General features: G+C 44.8%; 1 protein-coding gene across 3 annotated transcripts in view; it reads right to left on the bottom strand.

Annotated features, from left to right (window-relative positions):
• LOC146829515 (UDP-N-acetylglucosamine transferase subunit ALG13-like) overlaps positions 1-20786 on the bottom strand; it is a 1246203-nt gene that overhangs the window by 861796 nt on the left and 363621 nt on the right. For all 3 annotated transcript variants that reach the window (XM_085608211.1, XM_085608212.1, XM_085608213.1), the window contains exons 9-11: positions 11576-11684; positions 9594-9658; positions 9157-9257 (exon numbers count right to left, since the gene is read on the bottom strand). In XM_085608211.1, coding sequence (XP_085464337.1) covers positions 9157-9257; positions 9594-9658; positions 11576-11684 — 275 coding nt within the window. The remainder of the gene's footprint in view (positions 1-9156; positions 9258-9593; positions 9659-11575; positions 11685-20786) is intronic.

The following is a 20786-nucleotide window of genomic DNA, read 5'->3' as shown; positions in this document are numbered from 1 at the left end:
CTTCGATGGTTTCTGTGCGCCATGCTTTTTGGGAGCCTCCGGTTATTTCGGCGTCGAAGGAGTTTTCGGCGCCGGAGCGTCAGTGCCGACAGATTTGTGTTTGTGTTTGGTCGGCACCGAGAGTCCAGGCTTTGGCACCGGTGGCTTCGGAATCGAGCTGGGTATCACTTTCTTCGGTGCCGGATGGTGTTTTTCGGCACCAGGCGTCGGCTGGCTCGAGCCCGAGCTGCCGTGAGACTTTTGAGGCTAACACCGGGCCCGAAGGTGGGGTGATAGAAGCTGTGTGCTTGGTTTTGCCCAGGCCTGCAGGTGAGGGTGTAACCGGAGTCTCTTTGGTTTTGGGCGCGGGGGTGGGAGGGGGTACAGTACTCACGACCCGCTGCGCCGGTGTGATGTCCTCCACGTCGGAGTCGTCGGCCTCGGAAGCGCTGACGACGTCGTCCTCCTGCTCGGTGTGTAGTTGCCCCGAAGCTTCGGCGTCGTCTCCGAAGATGTCCGGTGGAGCTGCAGACGATGAGTGCGCCATGGTGCGTCGAGCTCTTCGATCCCGGATGGTCTTTTTTGATCGAAAAGACTTACAGGCGGGGCAGTCTCTAGCCTCGTGTTCTGGAGAGAGGCAAAGGTTACACACCTGATGGAGGTCGGTGTGGGGAAATTTAGACCCACATTTTGGGCACTTTTTGAACGGAGTCCTTTCCATCGGCTGGGACCGGAGTCGAGGAGGGCCCGAAGGCCGGTGCCGATGTACGGGATGGAGAAAAGTGCCGCTTCGAGGGATGAAGATCATGATGAAGAAAACTCGAAGAAACGAGGATTTTCCGTCGAGGCTGGAACCGTAGTAGTTCGAAGCCGGAGCACGAAGTATCACATCCGAGCCCGATGGCGGAAAAAAACAATCTGAGGATGGAGCCGAAGCCCATGCGCAGTACGGACCGAAGGAGGAGTCACCGAACTCGTGACTTCCAAAGACTGTCCAAAGAACAAAAACAAACTGCAAACATCCGGGCCCAACACCAGATGGCGATCTATGCTAAGTGTACAATCTGCAGCTCATATGCCTCGAACATTACTTTTCCCTCAACCTATGACTGGACCCAGCCAGAACAATATAATATATACTATGGGGAAATGGTTAAGTGACCAGGAGCACTATATATTGCGCTCAAACAATAGCACATAATATATTTGTTCAGTGGCAGGGGGCTTTCTAATCCTGGATGCAAAATTACTTTTCCCTCAACCTATGACTGGACCCAGCCAGAACAATATAATATATACTGGGGGGAAATGGTTAAGTGACCAGGAGCTTTCACCGTACCTGTGGTTGCCAGTAGCTTTAGTACTTTTGAGTGTGAAACTTCCATGCAGGAACAGGCTGGTCCCTGGACAAGATACCTTACTGGACATTAAAGACCACATTATACCACAAACAATTTCCATGCCCAGGTTACTACCTCCAAATGTTTATCTTTACAATATATTCAAACTGTCACATGAAAGATGAAGAGGGACGTTACCCTTCTTCAAATTAAGTTGTTGGATGTTCTCCATAGATCTCATTGGAACATCGGCATTTAAGGTGGGGACTGAACTGAACGTTTTTGCAGTTGTTCAACAGACAAAACATGAAGCAGTTTTGCAGGTTTAGGTTTTGCAAACTGCTGTGGGCAAATCACATGTGGCAAGGAGCATGAAAGCATAGACTGCCTAAAGCTGAGCAAGAAAGAATAAAGAAAATGAGTCTAGAAATTGTAATAAACAGGGTAGGTTGTCTCACACAAAGACAGAGTGTGTGAAATTGACACCAATCAGCTGAAGGAGTGTGGGTTAAACGCACCAGGAAAAGCGATCTTGCTGTGCACTACACAATTTCTCATTCATGGAGCAGATCTATGAAAAGCTTTAAGTTTGCGTATGGGGAAGTTTTTGGTGCCACCATTAACTCGCGTAGAATTCTTATTCCCCCATTGGTTGGCCATATGAGATGCCTTGGACATAGGGCACTAAAGAAATGTAGGATTGAGATGGTCATTGGGATGGAGGGAGGGCAAGTACTACCAAGCGTGGCAGATAACGCCATCTTCCTTCTTTCACCTCACATTCTCAGTGTGGATTATCTGGGTGATGCCATGTTGGGTCAGGTTAACTAGATCACATTGCCTAGTGGCTCAGAATAAAAAGGCTGGCATGGTGGAGGACATGTTAGAAGGAATATACTACTTACCAGTATGAATCTGTTCTTGGCATGTAGAGCTGCAGATCTACACACTGTGCATAGATCGCCATCTGGTGTTGGGCCCGGATGTTGCAGTTGTTTTTCTCTTGGAGAGTCTTTGGAAGTCACGAGGTATGTGACTCCTCCTTTGGATCGTATTGCGCATGGGCTTCGGCTCCATCCTCAGATTGTTTCTCGCCAGCAGGGAAATTATGGAGCTTTGTTAGAAACAGGAAAGATGCCCATGTGTGCTGCATCTAAATAAGATAAAACTGGAACAGATAAAAGGTAGGGGAGGCGGGTGGGCGTGTGTAGATCTGCAGCTCTACCTGCCAAGAACAGATACATACTGGTAAGTAGCATATTCCGTTCGAGGCATATGAGCGGCAGATTACACACTGTGCATAGATTGTGTAGCAGTACCCCCTCTTAGCGGCGACCACCAGTATCTGTTGCAGTTGTTTGAAACGGGGTTTTGAGGACAGCCTGGCCCACACTAGCTTGTTGCTTAGTTTGCACATCTACACAATAGTGTTTAGTGTAAGTGTGCGGTGTAGACCATGTAGCTGCTTTGCCGATATCATCTAAGGGGATGTTCCCTAAAAATGCCATGGAAGCCCCTATCTTACGTGTAGAGTGGGCTTTATGGGGAACAGATAGCGTTCGTTTTGCTTTGTGGTAGCAAATCTGTATGCATTTAACAATCCACCTAGCTATCCCAGATTTGGAGATGGGGTTGCCTTTGTGTGGTGGTGAGAAAAACACGAATAACTGTTTGGTCTTGCGAAAAGGTTGTGTTCTCTCGATGTAGTAGAGTAAAGCTCTTTTGAGTCTAGGGTGTGCAATGTTCTTTCTGCAATGGTTTGTGGCTGCGAGAAGAATACGGGCAGTTCCACAGATTGATTGAGGTGAAAGAGGGAAATGACTTTAGGAAGGAATTTTGGATTAGTGCGGAGAACCACCTTATTATGATGCATTTGCAGAAAAGGTTCTTGAATGGTGAGTGCTTGTATCTCACTGACCCTTCTGAAGGAAGTAATGGCTACAAGGAAAGCTGTTTTCCATGTTAAAAATTGAAGCTCGAATTTATGTAGAGGTTCGAATGGAGGCCCCATTAGTCTTGTGAGAACGATCTTTAGGTTCCACACCGGTGAGGGTGGCACTCTAGAGGGAATTATTCTTTTGAGGACTTCCATGAAGGCTTTTATGGCAGGTACTCTGAAGAGGGATAGATGCTGTCTATTTTGTAGATACGCTGCTATGGCAGCAAAGTGTAGTCTAATAGACGTGTAGGCTAGGTTGCATCTTTGCAGGTGTAGTAAGTAGCCTATGATGTGTTGGATAGACACATCAAAGGGAATGATATTATTGTTGTGACAATAAATCATGAATCGTTTCCACTTGGCTGCGTAGCAAGCTCTAGTGGTAGGACGTCTAGCTTCTTTAATGACGTTCATACAGTCAGGGGGAAGATTAAGATAGCCAAATTCTAGGATTTCAGGAGCCAGATCGCAAGGTTGAGCTGAGCTAGGTCTGGGTGTCTGATCTCTTCATGGTTCTGGGTTAAGAGGCGTGGAGAGAGGTGTAATTTTTGGTGCAGAACTACGGAGAGTTCCAGCCATGTGGTGTACCACGGTTGTCTGGCCCAAGTTGGAGCAACTAGGATGAGAGTTAGGGAGTGTAGCTGTAGTTTGCGCACCACTAATGGAATGAGTGGGAGGTGCAGAAAAGCGTACGCAAATTTGCCTGACCAGTTCATCCATATCGCATTGACTTTGGACAAAGCGTGTGGATATCTGGCGGCGAAGCTTGGGCATTTGGCGTTTGTGGGAAGCGAAAAGGTCTATTTGTGGTTGCCCCCACGAATGGTTAAAGAACTTGTGGATGAAGTTCCCACTCGTGGATTTGTTGAGTTTGACGGCTCAACAGGGGTGCAATGGTGTTTTGGACTCCAAGACATGTGCTAGGAGAAAAATGTTTTGAGGTATGGCCCACCTCCATATGGTCTGTGCTAGCTGAGAGAGCTGCAGAGAGTGTGTGCCGCCCTATTTTTGGATGTAGTACATTGCTGTCATGTTGTCTGTGCGGACTAAGACAGCCTTGCCTGAGACGTGTATTTGAAAGGCTTTCAGGGCTATAAATATGGCCAGTAACTCCAGATGGCTGATGTGGAGTAACTTTTGTTGAGGTGTCCACCTGCCCTGCATGGTGTGATGTAGTAGATGAGCTCCCCAGCCAGAGAGCGATGCGTCCGCTGTTAGAACTATTTGAGGAACCGGCTCTAGGAACGGTCACCCTTTGGAAAGGTTTTTGGTGGTCCACCACTGCAGAAAGTGATGGGCACGACCGTCTACCAACACCAGATCTGTTAGCTAACCTTGAGCTTGGTTCCATTGGCGTGCTAGGCACTCTTGGAGAGGACGCATCTAGAGTCTTGCATGAGGTACTATGAATATGCAAGAGGCCATCATCCCTATAAGTTGCATAAACACTCGGGCTGGAAGTGAGTGTGGAGGTTGAAATTTGGCGCGAAGAGCTTGTATGCTTGCTATTCGGGCAGTGCTGGGGTAGGCTAACGCTTTTGAGGTGTCTATGGTGGCACCGAGGTATTGTTGTACGTGGGAGGGATGCAGATGGGACTTGGCGTAGTTTACTGTGAAGCCCAGGTCGTTTAGTAGTTGGATCGTGGCGTGAGTGTGTTGTACACACTGGTTGTATGAGCTGGCTTTTATAAGCCAGTCGTCTAGATGTGGGAAGACGCGGATGTGTTGTCTTCTCAGGTGTGCTGCCACTACTACTAGGCACTTGGTAAACACTCTTGGGGCTGTGGTGACTCCGAAGGGGAGTACTTTGAATTGGTAGTGGTGACCGACCACTACGAATCTGAGAAACTTCCTGTGAGTGGTGTGAACGGGAATGTGGAAATAGGCATCCTTGAGGTCTATGGTGGTTAGGAAGTCGTTTTGGGAGAGCAGAGGAAGCACCTGCTGTAGTGTGACCATGTGAAAATGGTCCGAGTGTATGTAGTGGTTTAGGGGTCTGAGGTCCAGAATGGGCCCGAGAGAGACGTCCTTTTTTGGTATGAGAAAATATAGGGAGTAAACTCCCTTGTTTGGTTGGTGGGCAGGAACTAGTTCTATTGCATCTTTTTGTATGAGGGAGATGACCTCCTGCATTAGAAGTGACAAATGTTCCTGTGACATTGGGCGCTGTTTGGGTGGAATGGTTGGGGGGGGGGGTAGATGTTAGCTCTAGGCAGTAGCCTGATTGGATTATTTGTTGTACCCATCTGTCTGAGGTGATGGTAGCCCAGACAGGAAGGAAATTGTGGAGTGTGCCCCCGACTAGAGTGGAATAGTCTGGGGGAAGTGGGGGGAAGTGGAGGGAAGTCACTGGGTGGGGGTGGAGGCAGAGCGGGAGGTGTTAGTTTTGCCTCGGCCTTTGTTGTTGCTACCTCTGTAACTGCCTCTTTGATAACCCCTAGTGAAGGTGGATTGGGTAGGTGTTTTGTAGGAAGTGGAGGCGCTGTCGGAGTAGCCGCCTCTGGTGTTGCTTCTAAACGAGGAACGGCAAAAGGAGCTCCTGGGAGCTTGTGACTGCAAGGCTCCCATAGATTTTGCCGTGTCTGTGTCCTTTTTTATTTTTTCGAGGGCTATATCGACATTAGGACCAAACCGATGTTTCTCATCAAAGGGGTGGTTGAGGATGGAACTTTGAACCTCAGGTTTGAAACCGGAGATGCGTAGCCAAGCATGCCTACGTAGAAGGGTGCTGGTGTTAATTGCCCTGGAGGTGGTGTCAGTTGCATCGAGGGCACAACGAATGGAAGTGTTTGTAATGTTTTTGCCCTCTTGAATCAATTTGTTGGCCTTATGTTTATATTTATCATGGAGGTGTTGCATGATTGTCTCCAGCTCATCATAATGTGCTCTGTGATATCTGGCTAGGAGCGCTTGGGTGTTAGCAATACGCCAGATGTTGGCCGCCTGGGATGCCGTCCGTTTGCCAGAGGTGTCTAGGAGTTTAGACTCCTTATCTGGCGGTGGTGCCTCACCGGATGCCTGGGAATTGGCACGTTTCCTCGCATTGGAGACTACCAGGGAGTCTAGTGGTGCAGGGCCTTTAATATAGGGTGGATCTGTTGGGGCAGCTTTATATTTTTTCTCAATACGTGGGTTAATGACCCTGGCCCTAACCGGGCCTTTAAAAACCTCTGGTGCGTGCTTAACTCCCTTAAGCATCGGCAGTATTGAGGTAGGCCTGTGTGCAGTGTTGAATGTATCTAAGAGGAAGTCCTCCTCTACGGGGTCTGTGTGGAGATCAACCCCGTGGTAGCGGGCAACCCTATGGAGTTGGTTTAAGGCCCATGGTGCCCTCTGAGGGGAGGGGGGAGGGTCTAGAAGGGTAAAGCTCGTCCTGCGGGACGTTGGGGACGTCTGAGATGTTGTAGTCGTCCTGTGGGTCTGGGGAGCCTGTAGGAGTAGGGTCCCCTGTTGGTTGGTTGTCCGCCCCATCCCGTGTCGTAGATAATATCATCATCATCCGGAGATGGTGTAGGAGAATGATGAGGTGGGGGAGAGGAGGAGGAGGAGGAGGAGGTGAAGGAATCCTCAAAGGGGAGGTGGCAAAGTCTCTCCTTTTTGGTGGTGGAGCTGGTGCAGGCTTGTCCAGTGGTCTTTTTCTGGTGCTAAGCGACAAATGGCCAGTCTTTGGATCTTTAATGAGGGTTTTTTGGTAAGGATCGGGTCGAAACAGTTTGTAAGGGGCAGATCCTTCGGTGCCGATGGTGTCGGAACCATGGATTTTTTAGGCGTCGATTCGGCACGGCTTCTTGGTTTTGTATCGTGGGGTTTAGCAGCGTCTTTTGACTTCCTCAGTTCCGAGGTGGTTTTCGGCTACGAGGTTTGGGAGTCGAGGCTTTTCGGCTTCTTGCTCGGTTCTGGGGGTGTGATCGGTGCCGAGGAGCCGGTGCCCGTCTTCGGCGCTGAGAGCTTCGATGTCAAGCTCGGCGCGGACGAGGAAAGGTGCGTTTTCTTTTTCGGTGCCGATGATGTTTTTTTGGCACAGAGAGTAGGCTGGCTCGAGCCCGAGCTGCCTGAAGGTTTGATGGGCTTCTTGACCAGGCCCAGAAGCGAGGTATGGGAAGCAGTCTTTTGGTGCATACCTAGGCCCGAAGGCGTGACCGAAGCCTTTTTCAGTGGCGTGGAGGGGGGTTTAGTGTCGGGCTCGACGTTTGTACTCACGCCCCTCGGTGCCGGAGTGATGTCCTCGACGTCGGAGTCGTCCGCTTCGGAGGCGCCGACGAGGCCTTCTGTGTGCTGTTGTTCCGGGACATCGACGCCTTCTTCGAAGAGGTCATCGGGGATCGAAGTCGACGAGTGAGCCATTGTTCTCCTTGCTAGTCGGTCCCGGATCATCTTCTTCGATCGGAAGGAGGCGCAAGCTGCATAGTCCCTTGCCTCGTGTTCTGGGGAGAGGCAGAGGTTGCACACCTCATGGAGATCGGTGTGGGGAAACTTCGACCCACATCGAGGACACTTCTTAAATGGAGTCCTTTCCATCAGCCGGGACCGGAGCCCAGGTAGGCCCTAAGGCCTTAGTCGACGTCCGGAATCGAAGACGAAGATTGTTGAGAGTCGCGTCGAGTGTTGGAGAACGCGATCGAGACCATACCATCGAAGGGGGGAGGATTGTGCGACGAACAGGAAAACTGGAACGGTTCCGAACTGGAGAGCGGAGAACACATCCGAGCCCGATGGTGGAAAAAAAACAATCTGAGGATGGAGCCGAAGCCCATGCGCAATACGGTCCAAAGGAGGAGTCACATACCTCGTGACTTCCAAAGACTTTCCAGGAGAAAAACAACTGCAACCTCCGGGCCCAACACCAGATGGCGATCTATGCACAGTGTGTAATCTGCAGCTCATATGCCTCGAACATTACAATGACCACCTGGCTTTCTAAGCAGTCAGCTATTCCTTCTAAATTCAACCAGATATTACTATTTACCTACAATAAAAAAAATCAACTTCAAGATTTAGTTGCAAGAGATGACTAGGACAATTCAGGTGCGACTCCAATGGACCCATGCCTAGTCGCCTTGTGCCCATCAAGATGGACAGTAGCAGGGTCTAAACTGGTCTGGCCGCAACTTCTCAGCAATGGATTATTTTTGCATAGCGGTCTGGACATGTGCATCCTGAAGCTTGTGGGCAGTCCTGTCACCTGCTCTTGCCAGCGTGGTCCCTCTGATCTCCAACAGACCAATAATTGAAAGGTCAGCATACAACCTACTCCAGCAACCTCATGGACAAGGACTTTGTCGGACTGTAATTTGCACTGTGAATCCAGTCCGTAAGACCATGTAATATACAACACAAACAAAATTACATAAAATTTTGGAATAACATTAAAACAAAAACATCACACAAACAAAAGGGGAATCAACAAAACAGCACAACAAAATTAAACAAAAATGTGGGGAGTGGAACTAAATCAAATAAATTTTAACAAGAAAAAAAAAAGGAAGCGAACACTGGAAAAAATGTTTTTAGGGCTAGTTAATGTCAGCATATTCTGTGAGAAATGTATATTTGTAAGAAAGGAGTTTCACATCTATTGGGTAGGCTACGAGAAAATGCCTTGACAAAACTGGTGTATGTCAACATTGCGGGTAGCGTCTCTTCATGATATACTGGACCTACTTAGATTTAGAAATTGCAAGGGATAATTGTGCAATTAATGTATTTCCAAAATAATACAGATGCAAAAGAATGAAATACTTGCATGAGCTGAGCCTGTTCTTACAGTTTCCTTTCATTTTACTAGAAAAGTGTGCTACTTCACACATTGACACAATATGGAGGGGCTCATCAGTCTGGCATACTTGCAATAGGGGCCCACCTTTGAAAGTTCTTTACTGCATAGTATCGCACACTTACTTTTCGGCTAGTTCTTCAATGAATACTGTGACAGCATTACTATCATGTCCAACCTCTTGAATATGAGCATTGTAATATCTTCCACCAGGTTCCAAGCGGACCTAAAGAGAGGAAATATTTAGAAATCTACCAAAACAAAGAAATAATGTCTAGGACATGGGTTTTATTCATAAAATGGAGTAGTAGTTTTGAGTCATAAACACCCGAGTAAATCCGGTATACAAAGGAATAATGTCTAGGACATGGGCTTTATTCTTAAAATGGAGTAGTAGTTTTGAGTCATAAACACCTGCGTAAATCCGGTATACAAAGGAATAATGTCTAGGACATGTGCTTTATTCATAAAATGGAGTAGTAGTTTTGAGTCATAAACACCTGCGTAAATCCGGTATGCAAAGGAATAATAACAAAATGACCCACCTGTGGTAAACACTAACCTGGCATTTGTCACCTAAACAGTAGTGCCTCCCAGCAAACACCATGTAATCGGTTTTCTGAAGCTCTGTGAAAGGAAAGAAATTGTGTGTACAAATACCTTTTTTTAAATTTTGTTACAAAGTTTCTGAATTATTCTGTACAGCTCTGCCATCATCTTTGAATGATTGATTCAAGTATTTATAAAGCACACTGTTAGCCCAAGAGTCCATAACACTGCATGTGCACCTTGCTGCCTCACTTGCAGCAAGGTGCACATATGGCATCACAAGAGCCACGGAGGAGGACCAGATCTTACTAGTAGGCATATATGCAAGGAAGTTACATAAAAGACAAACAGGACCCTGTCCCATGCACTATGCAGAGAAATGTGCAGTCATTGAAAGGAACTATACTTAAGTTGATGTAAAAGGGAAAATCTGTATCTTGTAAAGTCAAATTGAAAACATGCATAAAGGGAGCCGCACATAAAGGGATATACTATTAAGAAAAGAAGAATACATGTAACAAACTAAACAGTAGACCTCTTAAAGCAGTTAACTTATATTTTTTTATGCATCCACTGTAGATCTATATTCTTACATTACCATTATTGTCTTCTAACTATTCCAGAACATTTTCCTTGCTATTGTATACCAATTACTGCTGTCATTGTTACTGTTATCCTTCTAAAAAATACCTTGAACCACAAAACCATCAATGAACAAGATAACCCTCATACTTTCTTATTGAATGAACGTTGCGTTCAGAAAGCGCTCACTGTTCAGGTAGTCTTTAAAACAGTCCCACGTTTAATACTAAAATGGCAATTACTAAAGGGTGGAAAGTCAGCTCAAGAGCTACACATCTTAACAGGAGTATCTTTAGGAGAAGTCAGTGCATTAACCATAATGGACGAGGGACAAACCACACTATTTTTTTGGAGCAGGTGATTGTTAGCTTTACGCTTATTTTACTTTACAGCTGTTAACAATTGCCTGCAAGTGTCAGACCACTGAACAAAGAACTGTCAAAACATTACTTAATTAAAATAATCGCATGCATCTTTAAAAATAAGCCCCAAATAATCTACTCTTCAAATTTGAACAAAACTCGAAAAAGCATTTTCAAGCTCATGAGAAGTTTATTTTTTTTTTTTTAGACAACTGAAGCCGATCCAGAAACAGACTATTTTATAGTTTTGATGCCATGATATTGTGCATTCTGTTGAAAAAAATTGGTGTATCCAATGGTGCACGTTTGTTTACAATTCTCTAGCGATTATCATTTTTAGCAACAAGCTAAGGACCCAAGGTTTCAGGGTGACCGACGATAGGTTTGATGGAGAAATTACTGCACGACAGAAATATAAACCGACATCAATGGTGTCACCGTCTAGGATCCTGTCACACCAGGGTGTAGTATGTGCTCTTTGGTGGAAACCCTTTGATACAGAAAGGGATCATCAGGCAATGGCTCACAAGGATGACTAGGCAACTAATCTGGCCACACAGAAATCAGACTACAGTGACTAGACGAAACCTGGGAAACCTCGATTAGTGCAAGGACTAGGTGGAGCTAAGCTGGCAAAAGCAACAAAAAACTACCCAGTGCTTAATTCTAGCCAGTGGTTGCAGGTGGCTGGTACCAGCACTCATTTGTCATGATCACACTTACCTAGAGCAAGAAAAAGAAAGTTAAAAAAGGGAGCTTGGAGAGAAATATAGGAAAACTGAAAAAAGGAGAAATCGGGGCTGGAAAATAATCTGTCAGAGTGAGCTAGAGAGACAGGAGGTGCACAGTGGTGTGAGAAAGACTTCAGGTAGAATCAAGACAAGACAGCCTTAGCAATCTGCAACCTCAGCATTCAGTAGTGCAGTCAGAAGGCTCAGTGGGAAATCTTTGGAACTCAGACCTTATTTTAATTTACAAATTAATCAATGAAAATAGACTGACTACTGTGCAGTTCTCTCCATTCCTTGCACAGATACCATGGAGAATTTACCTTTTCTGCTGTCTAACCAAACATCGAACTCCACATTTCGATATATCTCTGGGTCCAGGGCTTTCAACACCTTGTACGGAAAAGGCATCTTCGATGGATTGTCTAAAGGCTGATATGTAAAGGGGAAAATTGCAAAAATGAATAAAGGGAATTAAACAAAGTATTCATTTACTATCTTCACATCTGAAAATATTTTCAAAACAATGGGTCAACAGCAGAACCTGACCAGCTTAAGGTGAAATCTAGCAGACAGAGGTATAGCTTCATCGGCATACTGCCAATTCACTTAACTTCACGAATACTCCAATTCTGACCTGAGGGTACTCTGCCATCTATACAATATCACACAAAGGTAGTGATGGTTTAGAAACGTCGCACATCACATTCTATAATCCATATATTTTTTTGTTGTTTTTTAACTACATCATAAGTTTCAAATGCGGTGCCCTTCAAGGTGACATGCACATCCCACTATCAAGGATGTAAAGAAAAACAAGAGTTCCTAAGAAACTTGTTATTACGTATGTATCAAACACAGTTGTCCCTCGGCACTGCAACAGCAAATGTATTATAGTTTTAGAAAAAAGTAAATATAACAAAAATGGCCTGTACAAATATTTCTACGTTAAGGATTTCTTTGTTTTGTATCATAAGCAAACGTACGTGGAAAAGATAAACTTCATTTCTTAAAGAAGAGAACATCAATGGAAGGTTTTTGTGTATGGGGATTTAATGTTATTTTACCCAAATTTCTTTTTCTTTCTTGAAAACAAAGTGTTCCAGTCACAATCGACTGCTGATAGAACACAACCAAGTACAATATAATTTCAATGTTACATTAACAGATATTTTTCCACTGAGAACACCACAAAAAAATAGTATATAGGCCAGGGAGGCGATTCAAATTCCAGAGCCTTCCAGATGTTGGCAGTTAAAGACAGTCAAAGACAATCCAGTTTGAAAATAGCCAAAAAACCGCCAGAAGTAGCCAAAAACAGCCGACACGTGTTTCGTTACGTAATGTAACTTTATCAAGGCTTTTTGATAGGTGCGATTGAACTGTCACACTTAAAAGAGAGAGAGCGGGGAATTTGGAGTAAAAATTTCCCACGCGTTTTATGACAACATTCAAAAGGTCCTTAGTCCGTATTCTAATGTAAATATTTTGTCTATCTCGAAACAGTATGTGTCAAACTGTAGTCTGAGGTCATGTGTTCCAAAACACCCCAAACTTCCAGACCACGCTATGTCATTAGAAGGAGATACCAAAGCCCTTGGCAGCATAGTTCACTGACTCAAGATTTCTCTTACTTGCTCATTCGTGACCCATTTGCATGCGGACGAACTGAACTCCGCATGAACCGATTTAGAACTTTATGAAGGGGTGAAGTACATACGTTTTGGAACACATGACATCAGACTACACTTTGAAACATACTGTTTCGAGATAGACAAAATACTTTACATTAGAATACGGACTAAGGACCTTTTGAATGTGGTCATAAAACGCGTGGGAAATTTTTACTCCAAATCCCCCTCTCTCTCTTTTAAGTGTGACAGATCAATCGCACCTATCAAAAAGCCTTGATAAAGTTACATTACGTAACGAAACACGTGTCGGCTGTTTTTGGCTACTTCTGGCGTTTTTTTGGCAATTTTCACACTGGATTGTCTTTGACTGTCTTCAACTGCCAACATCTGGAAGGCTCTGGGATTTGAATCGCCTCCCTGGCCTATATACTATTTTTTTGTGTTGTTCTCAGTGGAAAAATATCTGTTAATGTAACATTGAAATTATATTGTACTTGGTTGTGTTTTATCAGCAGTCGATTGTGAATGGAACACGGTGTTTTCAAGAAAGAAAAATAAATTTGGGTAAAATAACATTAAATCCCCATACACAAAAACCTTCCATTGATGTTCTCTTCGTTAACCCCTTGCGTGCGGGTTTATTTCTCCCGCTGTGCGGGAAAAATAAACGGCGTTCGGGAACACGACAATCCCAGCCGTCATGCGCCCACGCCCACCGTAATGCACGACGGCCGGGAGACGTCGTGCGCACACAAGGGGTTAAGAAATGAAGTTTATCTTTTCCACGTATGTTTGCTTAGGATACAAAACAAAGAAATCCTTAACGTAGAAATATTTGTACAGGCCATTTTTGTTATATTTACTCATCCTTTTTTCTAAAACTAGAATACATTTACTGTTGGAGTGCCGAGGGACAACTGTGTTTGATACGTACTCTGCCATCTAACAGGGCCAGAAACTGCGTAAGTACCGATAAACCAAAATATTGAGACACTGGAATTTCACAGTTTGCAGCAAACAGCCATTTTGGAATGAAACCGGTTTCATATATTTAGCATTTCTGTACTAGTATCCTGCGTGCGCAGTCATTAACCACTGATGTACCATGACAACAATACTGATGCATACAACTGGATGATATTCACTCCTTGGGACATTTAACTTTCCAAGAGTAGAGAGAAGAAGCAGTCGAGAGGAGCAGAGAAACTCAGATACAGTATGAAACGGTAAACAAGACAATGGATAGTTGCTTAAGCTTACAAAATTACACATGTAACTCAATGCTTTAGTTTTAAATCTTGGTATGTGAAGAAAATCGGTAAGTACTAGGATCTTCTCAAGTGGCGATGCAACCCAAACCCTTACTGCATTTAAGCACGAAGGCTAGACTCGCGACAGCATTGGACCTTTGGTCACTGCTATCCTGTCCGCTTTGGTTCAGGTGGGCTCTGGGTTCTTCGGATGTGCATGGGCCTCATGTAACGGGATCTAGGCTCTCACCAACGGCACTTGAAGGTAAGACCGACGCGGGCATTAGGGTCAGAGGATGCTTCTGCACCACTTTTGGTTAGCAAAGGTGAAATTAAAAGTTTGCCAGCCACTCCCCCCCCCCCCCCCCCCCTCGAATAGATGTATGCCAAAACATAGAATTCAAACATTTCGAGCCCCACACCTCAAAGTCTTAAGTGATCCCATTATATTATGTCCTGTAGTGTGATAAGTAAGCTGATGTGAATATATCTGGAAGGTTTTATTTCAATTCAGGCAGCCTCATTTTTTACATTAACTTGTTATTAATTTCTAAAAGTTTCTAGATGGTTGGTGACTGTGCTGTTTACTCAAAAGAACATAATATTGTAAAATGAAAATCATTGACAGAATCAGGCAACTTTATTAATTGTTTCCACTAAGAATTCTTAACAATGAAATGAAGTTATAAAAGCCAAGCACAGAAAGTGAAGGTCAGAGAGGAGTCTTCAGACAAGGCAACATTGGGACAGGCCATACAGAGCCAGAACTCCTGTTCTTATTGAAGGCTACCAGCAGTAGGGCCCCTCCGCCTTCGGGCGCAGAGTTGTTGCAGCTGGTCTTGTGAGAGGGGTTTAGCAAGCATGCTATTTCCTTGACCACAGACCTTGATGCAAATCAGCTGGGCTTTATGCAGGTCAGCCCAAGGACCACCTCCACAGCAGACTGGTATCTCTTCTTTCATTCCCAAGAACACAGCATTAAGGGGCCAGCGCATGTTCTATAGACTTTGGCCAAGTCTACAGGGAAGATAACTTCCCAGCAGAGATACTACCCCTGGTCCGGTCTGTTCCACATACACTGGTGTGCAGCTGTCCAGTAATAGCTGAAGAGTCCAGTACTTACAAGCTTCTCAGTGGCCAAGTCGGATGCCAAGAACCAACCTAAGGGTCCGCGGCTTTTAGATTTTATCGGCTCCTCTAATCCTACAGATTCATTCGGTCCTGGTCGGCAAATGTTCATATTTTTCAGATCACAAGTATCCAGTCAGACCAGTTTTTACTGGCCAATATACTATGTTTAATAGTCTCAGACTGAGCAAGGCATCTGCTTTCATAGCCCTGGTGGTGGCTACAGCACAGGCGATGGGAGAATTTTGCTAAGGAAGAAGGAATCTACACAGAGACAAAGAGGTAAAGGGCAGAATACCCTTCACACCCAGCTGGCTCCCCGGTTTGAGGAGGGTATAAAGAAAACTATATGTACAAGCGGAAATATTGAAGGACTTAACCAGCAAGAGACAAAAGGAAGCCATCATGTGGTGCAGCACACCGGGCAAAAGCCAAACTAGCCAAATTCACCATGCATCACCCATCTCATAATATGCATACCGACGTCCTTCAAACATGCTACAGTCAATGAATATAAAGGGCGCCAGGAATGGGCAAGGAATTAACCTTAGCTGTGGCAAGAAGGCTGAAAGTCTCCCCTCAGGAGTACAGGGCTGCTTTCAGCTCCAATCCAGTCTTGAAAAAGCACATCCTACAGCAAGAATCAGGGATGTACATCCCAACTTAAGCTGGACCCCGTTCCTTCTGGTTAAAGGGAGGCGCCATACCACCACAAGAGCTACAAACAGTTCTCTCGGGTGAAAGAAATCTCCTCAAGGGGAATTGTAAATAACGTATTTTCATTAAGTATTAAATACTAAAAGGGCCTATAAGTGATCCCTTCAACATGTGGGAAACATTTCTCCTGAGTCGGGTAACACAAATCTTTCAAGAAAATAATATCTTAAAACCACTGACAACACCAATATCAAATTAGGTTTTAAATATATTTTTCATATATCAAAACATTTATATATATATATCGTCATATTTCTCTTTAACGACTGTCCAGAAACTTAAAGAATACATCACATTTACATATAAGTCGTGAAAATCAAAAAATGTTGATTTCCATTGATTATATAGGTTGAGCCACAAAATAATCAAATGTCATGGAATATAATAAGCCTATTAGGAACTATTGCCTCAGCTTGTGTTATATCTGCGGGTAAGAATTTCTGTTAGAAAAAAGTAAAAAAAAAAACTAAACTTAAGAGCAATTGTTCCCAAGATTTAAGCATTAACCGGTCTCTACCCCTGTAACTGAAGTTCGTTGCATTGTTCTTAGTAGCGGTAGGCAAAACGTGCCTGTGAAACATGTAAACAGTTTAGACATTTTGCTTGTAGAGCCCTTTTGCCACTGCAGAGTCCGCAAAATATTCTTATTGTTGCACCTGTTGAAACGCCAGCCAAAGGAGGTGTGTTCCATTTTCACATTTACACTTTAAAAAAGAAAAACAAATAGCCGAGGCCTACTTCGTTCTTATGCACTTTTCCGACTTTTGCTGGCAAGCGATCTTTACTGCCAATCCCTCATTTACCAAATCCTTTTTAGCCGAAATAGAATTATACATTTTTGATGAACTGGGTAAATACTATTACCGTCCAGCAGACGGCGATCGTGGATTACGTTCCCAGTACTGAAATAAACACAAATCTGTGCTACACATTTTGGTGGCATCAGGGAATATTCTATGAACTTAACAGCTTCGGATATGGAAACGTCACCTACTGTAAAAATTGTATCGAAATGCTTAGTCTGGTAGTTGAATTCTGTTTCTGGAAGCGCATCTGCCAGTAAATATGAAATGAGTCTGTACACCCGGACAAACGAGTCTCAGATGTTTATTTTTTTCTATAAACTATTTTTACTGGGCAAAAAGAGAAGAAAGGGGAGGATGCTAAAACTAAAACAATATCCATACACAACTTTCAATAGTGATTCCAACATGGCAACTATACTGGACAGTTTATTATAAAAGAGAAGTAAACTTGTTTATTATAATATTTGTTCTTCATTTCTCTCAGAAAGGCAGTGGCGGCTGGTGACATTTGAAAGAGGTGAGGCGGAAAAGTTGGACAATATTACATTTGTAATGCTTGACTGTGATGCCATCCGCGCGGACCATTTAATCCCCATTCCTCTGCCCCCTGGCCTGCAGAAGCAAATGTTTCAAGAACGATGCTTGACGTATTTGTAATTCGTGCAAGGATAGAAACCGATGGACGTGGACTGAAGTACGCACCCTCTCGAGAACGGGAATGTACACTACCTAGGTTTGTAATTTGAACAGCGTTTCCATGTTTCGAGAGTAATAATCCTCAACAAGAGCCCGGAAACTTTCAGCGTTACACTTCGCACTATACCAGCGCCCCCAAATTAAGTTAGCAGCACTTTTAGAATACAAGTTATGAAGCGCTATTTAGATGCTAAATGCAGTACAGTTTTGGCGCTGCAAAGAACAACAAAAGTGGTCACCGCCAGTGCGTGGATGCCCAGGGACAGGCCGAGGAGCACACAGAGCAGCTGCAGCGCTTTCATGGCGAATTCCGTTCCTCTGTGGTGAGGAAAGGGGTGCTCCTTCCGGACATGAAACGAAGCAGGTTTAATATTTAACCTCTCTTAAAATACTACCGAGGGGCTTCTTTGGAAGATCAGCAGCACTGGAATGTGTAAAAGAGCCCGAACCCAAACACCGCCCCCAGGAGCCTGGCCAGTATGTGGCTGTAAAGCAAGGGATACTCGAATTCCACCGATGCCTAAATACGATTCAAATGTGTCTGCTGCTCAACATGATATGTTGCATAGCAACAAAACGCCTAGGCAAATAAAGACCAATTAATATATATTTTAACGAGTGGCTCTGAGGGTCTGCACATTAAAGCGTTTCTCATGTCTTAAAGAGGAATTCAGGGATCTGTGGTGGTAACACGGAATATTTGGTATCTTCTACTTTCCCATCATTTAGAAACGAAATGACAAAACATGTTTATAACGACAAAGGTGAGAAGGGTTACTGAAGCGTGACACATTTGGACGGGATTATGACCAAACAAACAAAGCAATCCATCAGTATTTTATCACGAACAACCTTGCGACGTGTGTACTGTTTAACAGACGCAAACCCTCTGTCCCCAAAACGACGTGGGCAAGGAATGGAAATACTTCTATAATAATGAATGCAGAGAGACCCAGCAAGGAACAAGTCGACAAATGTATGCAGTCGCGGCTCACAGGGGGGGGGGGAATGAAATATTAAAAAAACAAAAAAAAAAAAAAAAAAAAAAAAAAAAAACTTACCTCACAGCCGATCCACGGGTCCACGCCACCTCGCTCTCAGACCTCTGATCCCCTGGGCGCCTTCACTAACGGTACTGGAGGAGGGGCCTGCCAACCCCTCTCAGCCAATCCTGGCGCTGCCAGCAGTGCCAGGATTGGCTGCGGGCACAGCTTACGCTACGCCCGCCGCCTGCCCATTAGGAGACCGAGGGGCTCATAATCGGCATGCGCAAGGCAGTAAAAACACAAGTACGCATGACTGGGCACGGAGTAAAAATTAATCTCCATGCCCACTCATGCGCACTTGTGCTGCCTTTCCCTGGCTTGTGACAATGCATGTCAGTCAACATGACGCCGGACCGCCCACGGTCCGACGTCATGCTGACTGACATGCATTGTCAGTTAGTTCTCCCCACCCTCGGCGTCTCTGAACTTAAGTAAACTAAGTTCAGAGTCACCGAGGGAGCTGCGGGCGCAGGCGGGTGCGCGGGGCGGGGGGGGCTTCACCCCAACGGACGATCCGCGCCTGCAGAAAGGTGTTCCTCTGCCAGTCCAATGTGACCAGCTGCCAGCCCAGTGTGACCTACTGCCTGCTCCGAAAAAAACAGGGAGACACTCCTGCCACCGCTGAGCAACCGGTGGGGCAGATGTATCCAATCAAAGACTAGCAAGAATCAACCGAGTAACAGCACAGGCATTACACATTCAAGCTTTCTGCTGCGGCGGTATAGCTATATCAATTTTAGCCCCCAAAATTAGCAATACATTCAGTGGCACATTCTTTTAATTCTAGTACAGATCTCCCAAATGTTAAAAAGCTCCTCAGCTGTATTGAGAACCCGAGTGCTCACCAACTGCATCAGTGATCGACGTGGGGGGGGAGTAAGGTAACTGTAGGTGGAGAATCAAAGGGCGGGAATAACCCAATGATTGGATTAGTGGGCGGAGTCAGGTGTGGCCAGAATGCGGAAAACATCCCAATTTTTTGTATTTGTTTGGCATTTTACTGCCCAATTAAGGCTGATTGTGTTCTTTAATTCAGCCAATGGATACACATGATTATTTAAGGTTTAATATGAGTTATTGTCATTAAAATACATTCACAAAGTGGGATATGTTTCCAATCACAGAATGTCCCAAATAAGCTAAAAAGTGGAAGCACCCGCCATTGGACTCCGAGCCATGGAGTTTGTCATCAGCACTTCTCCCTTTTTCCACAATAGCAGTTCAAACATGAATGGCAAAGTTTCCTAGTTTGCACATGTTTTCTATACAATTATGGCTCTCCTATAATTGCCATAGAATACAAGATATTCTGCATAATCTGACAATTTTAACTAATAAATAGTTTGAACCTCAAACGGATCAAAATCTACTTAAAAATGTGACTTGTGCTGCTGCAAAGTGGACAGCCCATTGCAAAGGTTGACTGAGAGCCTTTCTCACTGCTGCATTTGTATGTTCCACTGGTACTAATAAGGCAACATTTTCCCAGAGACTGTTAGCATGGGTCAAAATAATAAAATCAGAAATTATACTGCATTACAGCTGCAGCCTTTTTTTTTGCTGCGTAATTTAGTTAACACTGGGGCATAATTTTGTCCTCCTTTGCTGCATAATTCCAGTGGCCTCAAAGCAGACAGCACACGTTAAAAGTGCTTGTGAATGAAGCAGAGAGACTGTAGGGTTTGCGAACTTAGTTTGATGTGTGTGCAAATACTGCATTGCCGATCCCTGGTGAGTTGCAGCTACTACTGCTGAAACAAGGCCAAAGGAGGTACCAATGGATGAGGCGGACTAGCCTCAAGGGCCGGCTTTAGTGTTGGTGCACCCTGTGCAACAATGTTTGATAGTGCCTCCCCATCTGAAGCGCCATTTTGGACTTTAGTAAATCCTGACTTAAGTCCGAAGTGTTGTAGGTTTCAAACAGTATTGGAGCGTAAAGCACAAGAATTGAATATGCTACTTACCAGTATGCATCTGTTCTTGGCATGTAGGGCTGCTGACATTCATATCTGTGCATAGATCGCCGCCTAGTGTTGGATCCGGATGTTTGCACGTTGTTGTCCTGGAAGAGTCTTCGAAGTATCCTGAGATAGGTGACTCCTCCCCTGGACCACAGTGCGCATGGGCATCCTCTCCATCCTCAGATTGTTTTTCGCCAATGTGGCAGTGATGGAGTAGATACAGAAAGTGATGACCATGCTATACAGTAATTCTGAGAGCTGCAGCTGCCACAGGCGCCGGGCAGGAGGGTGGGCGA

Source organism: Triturus cristatus, chromosome 5_2 (genome assembly GCF_964204655.1).
Source record: "Triturus cristatus chromosome 5_2, aTriCri1.1, whole genome shotgun sequence".
NCBI classification, from domain to species: Eukaryota; Metazoa; Chordata; class Amphibia; order Caudata; family Salamandridae; genus Triturus; species Triturus cristatus.
The sequence above is the reverse complement of the archived record's forward strand: the minus strand, read 5'-3'. Positions and strand labels throughout refer to the sequence as shown.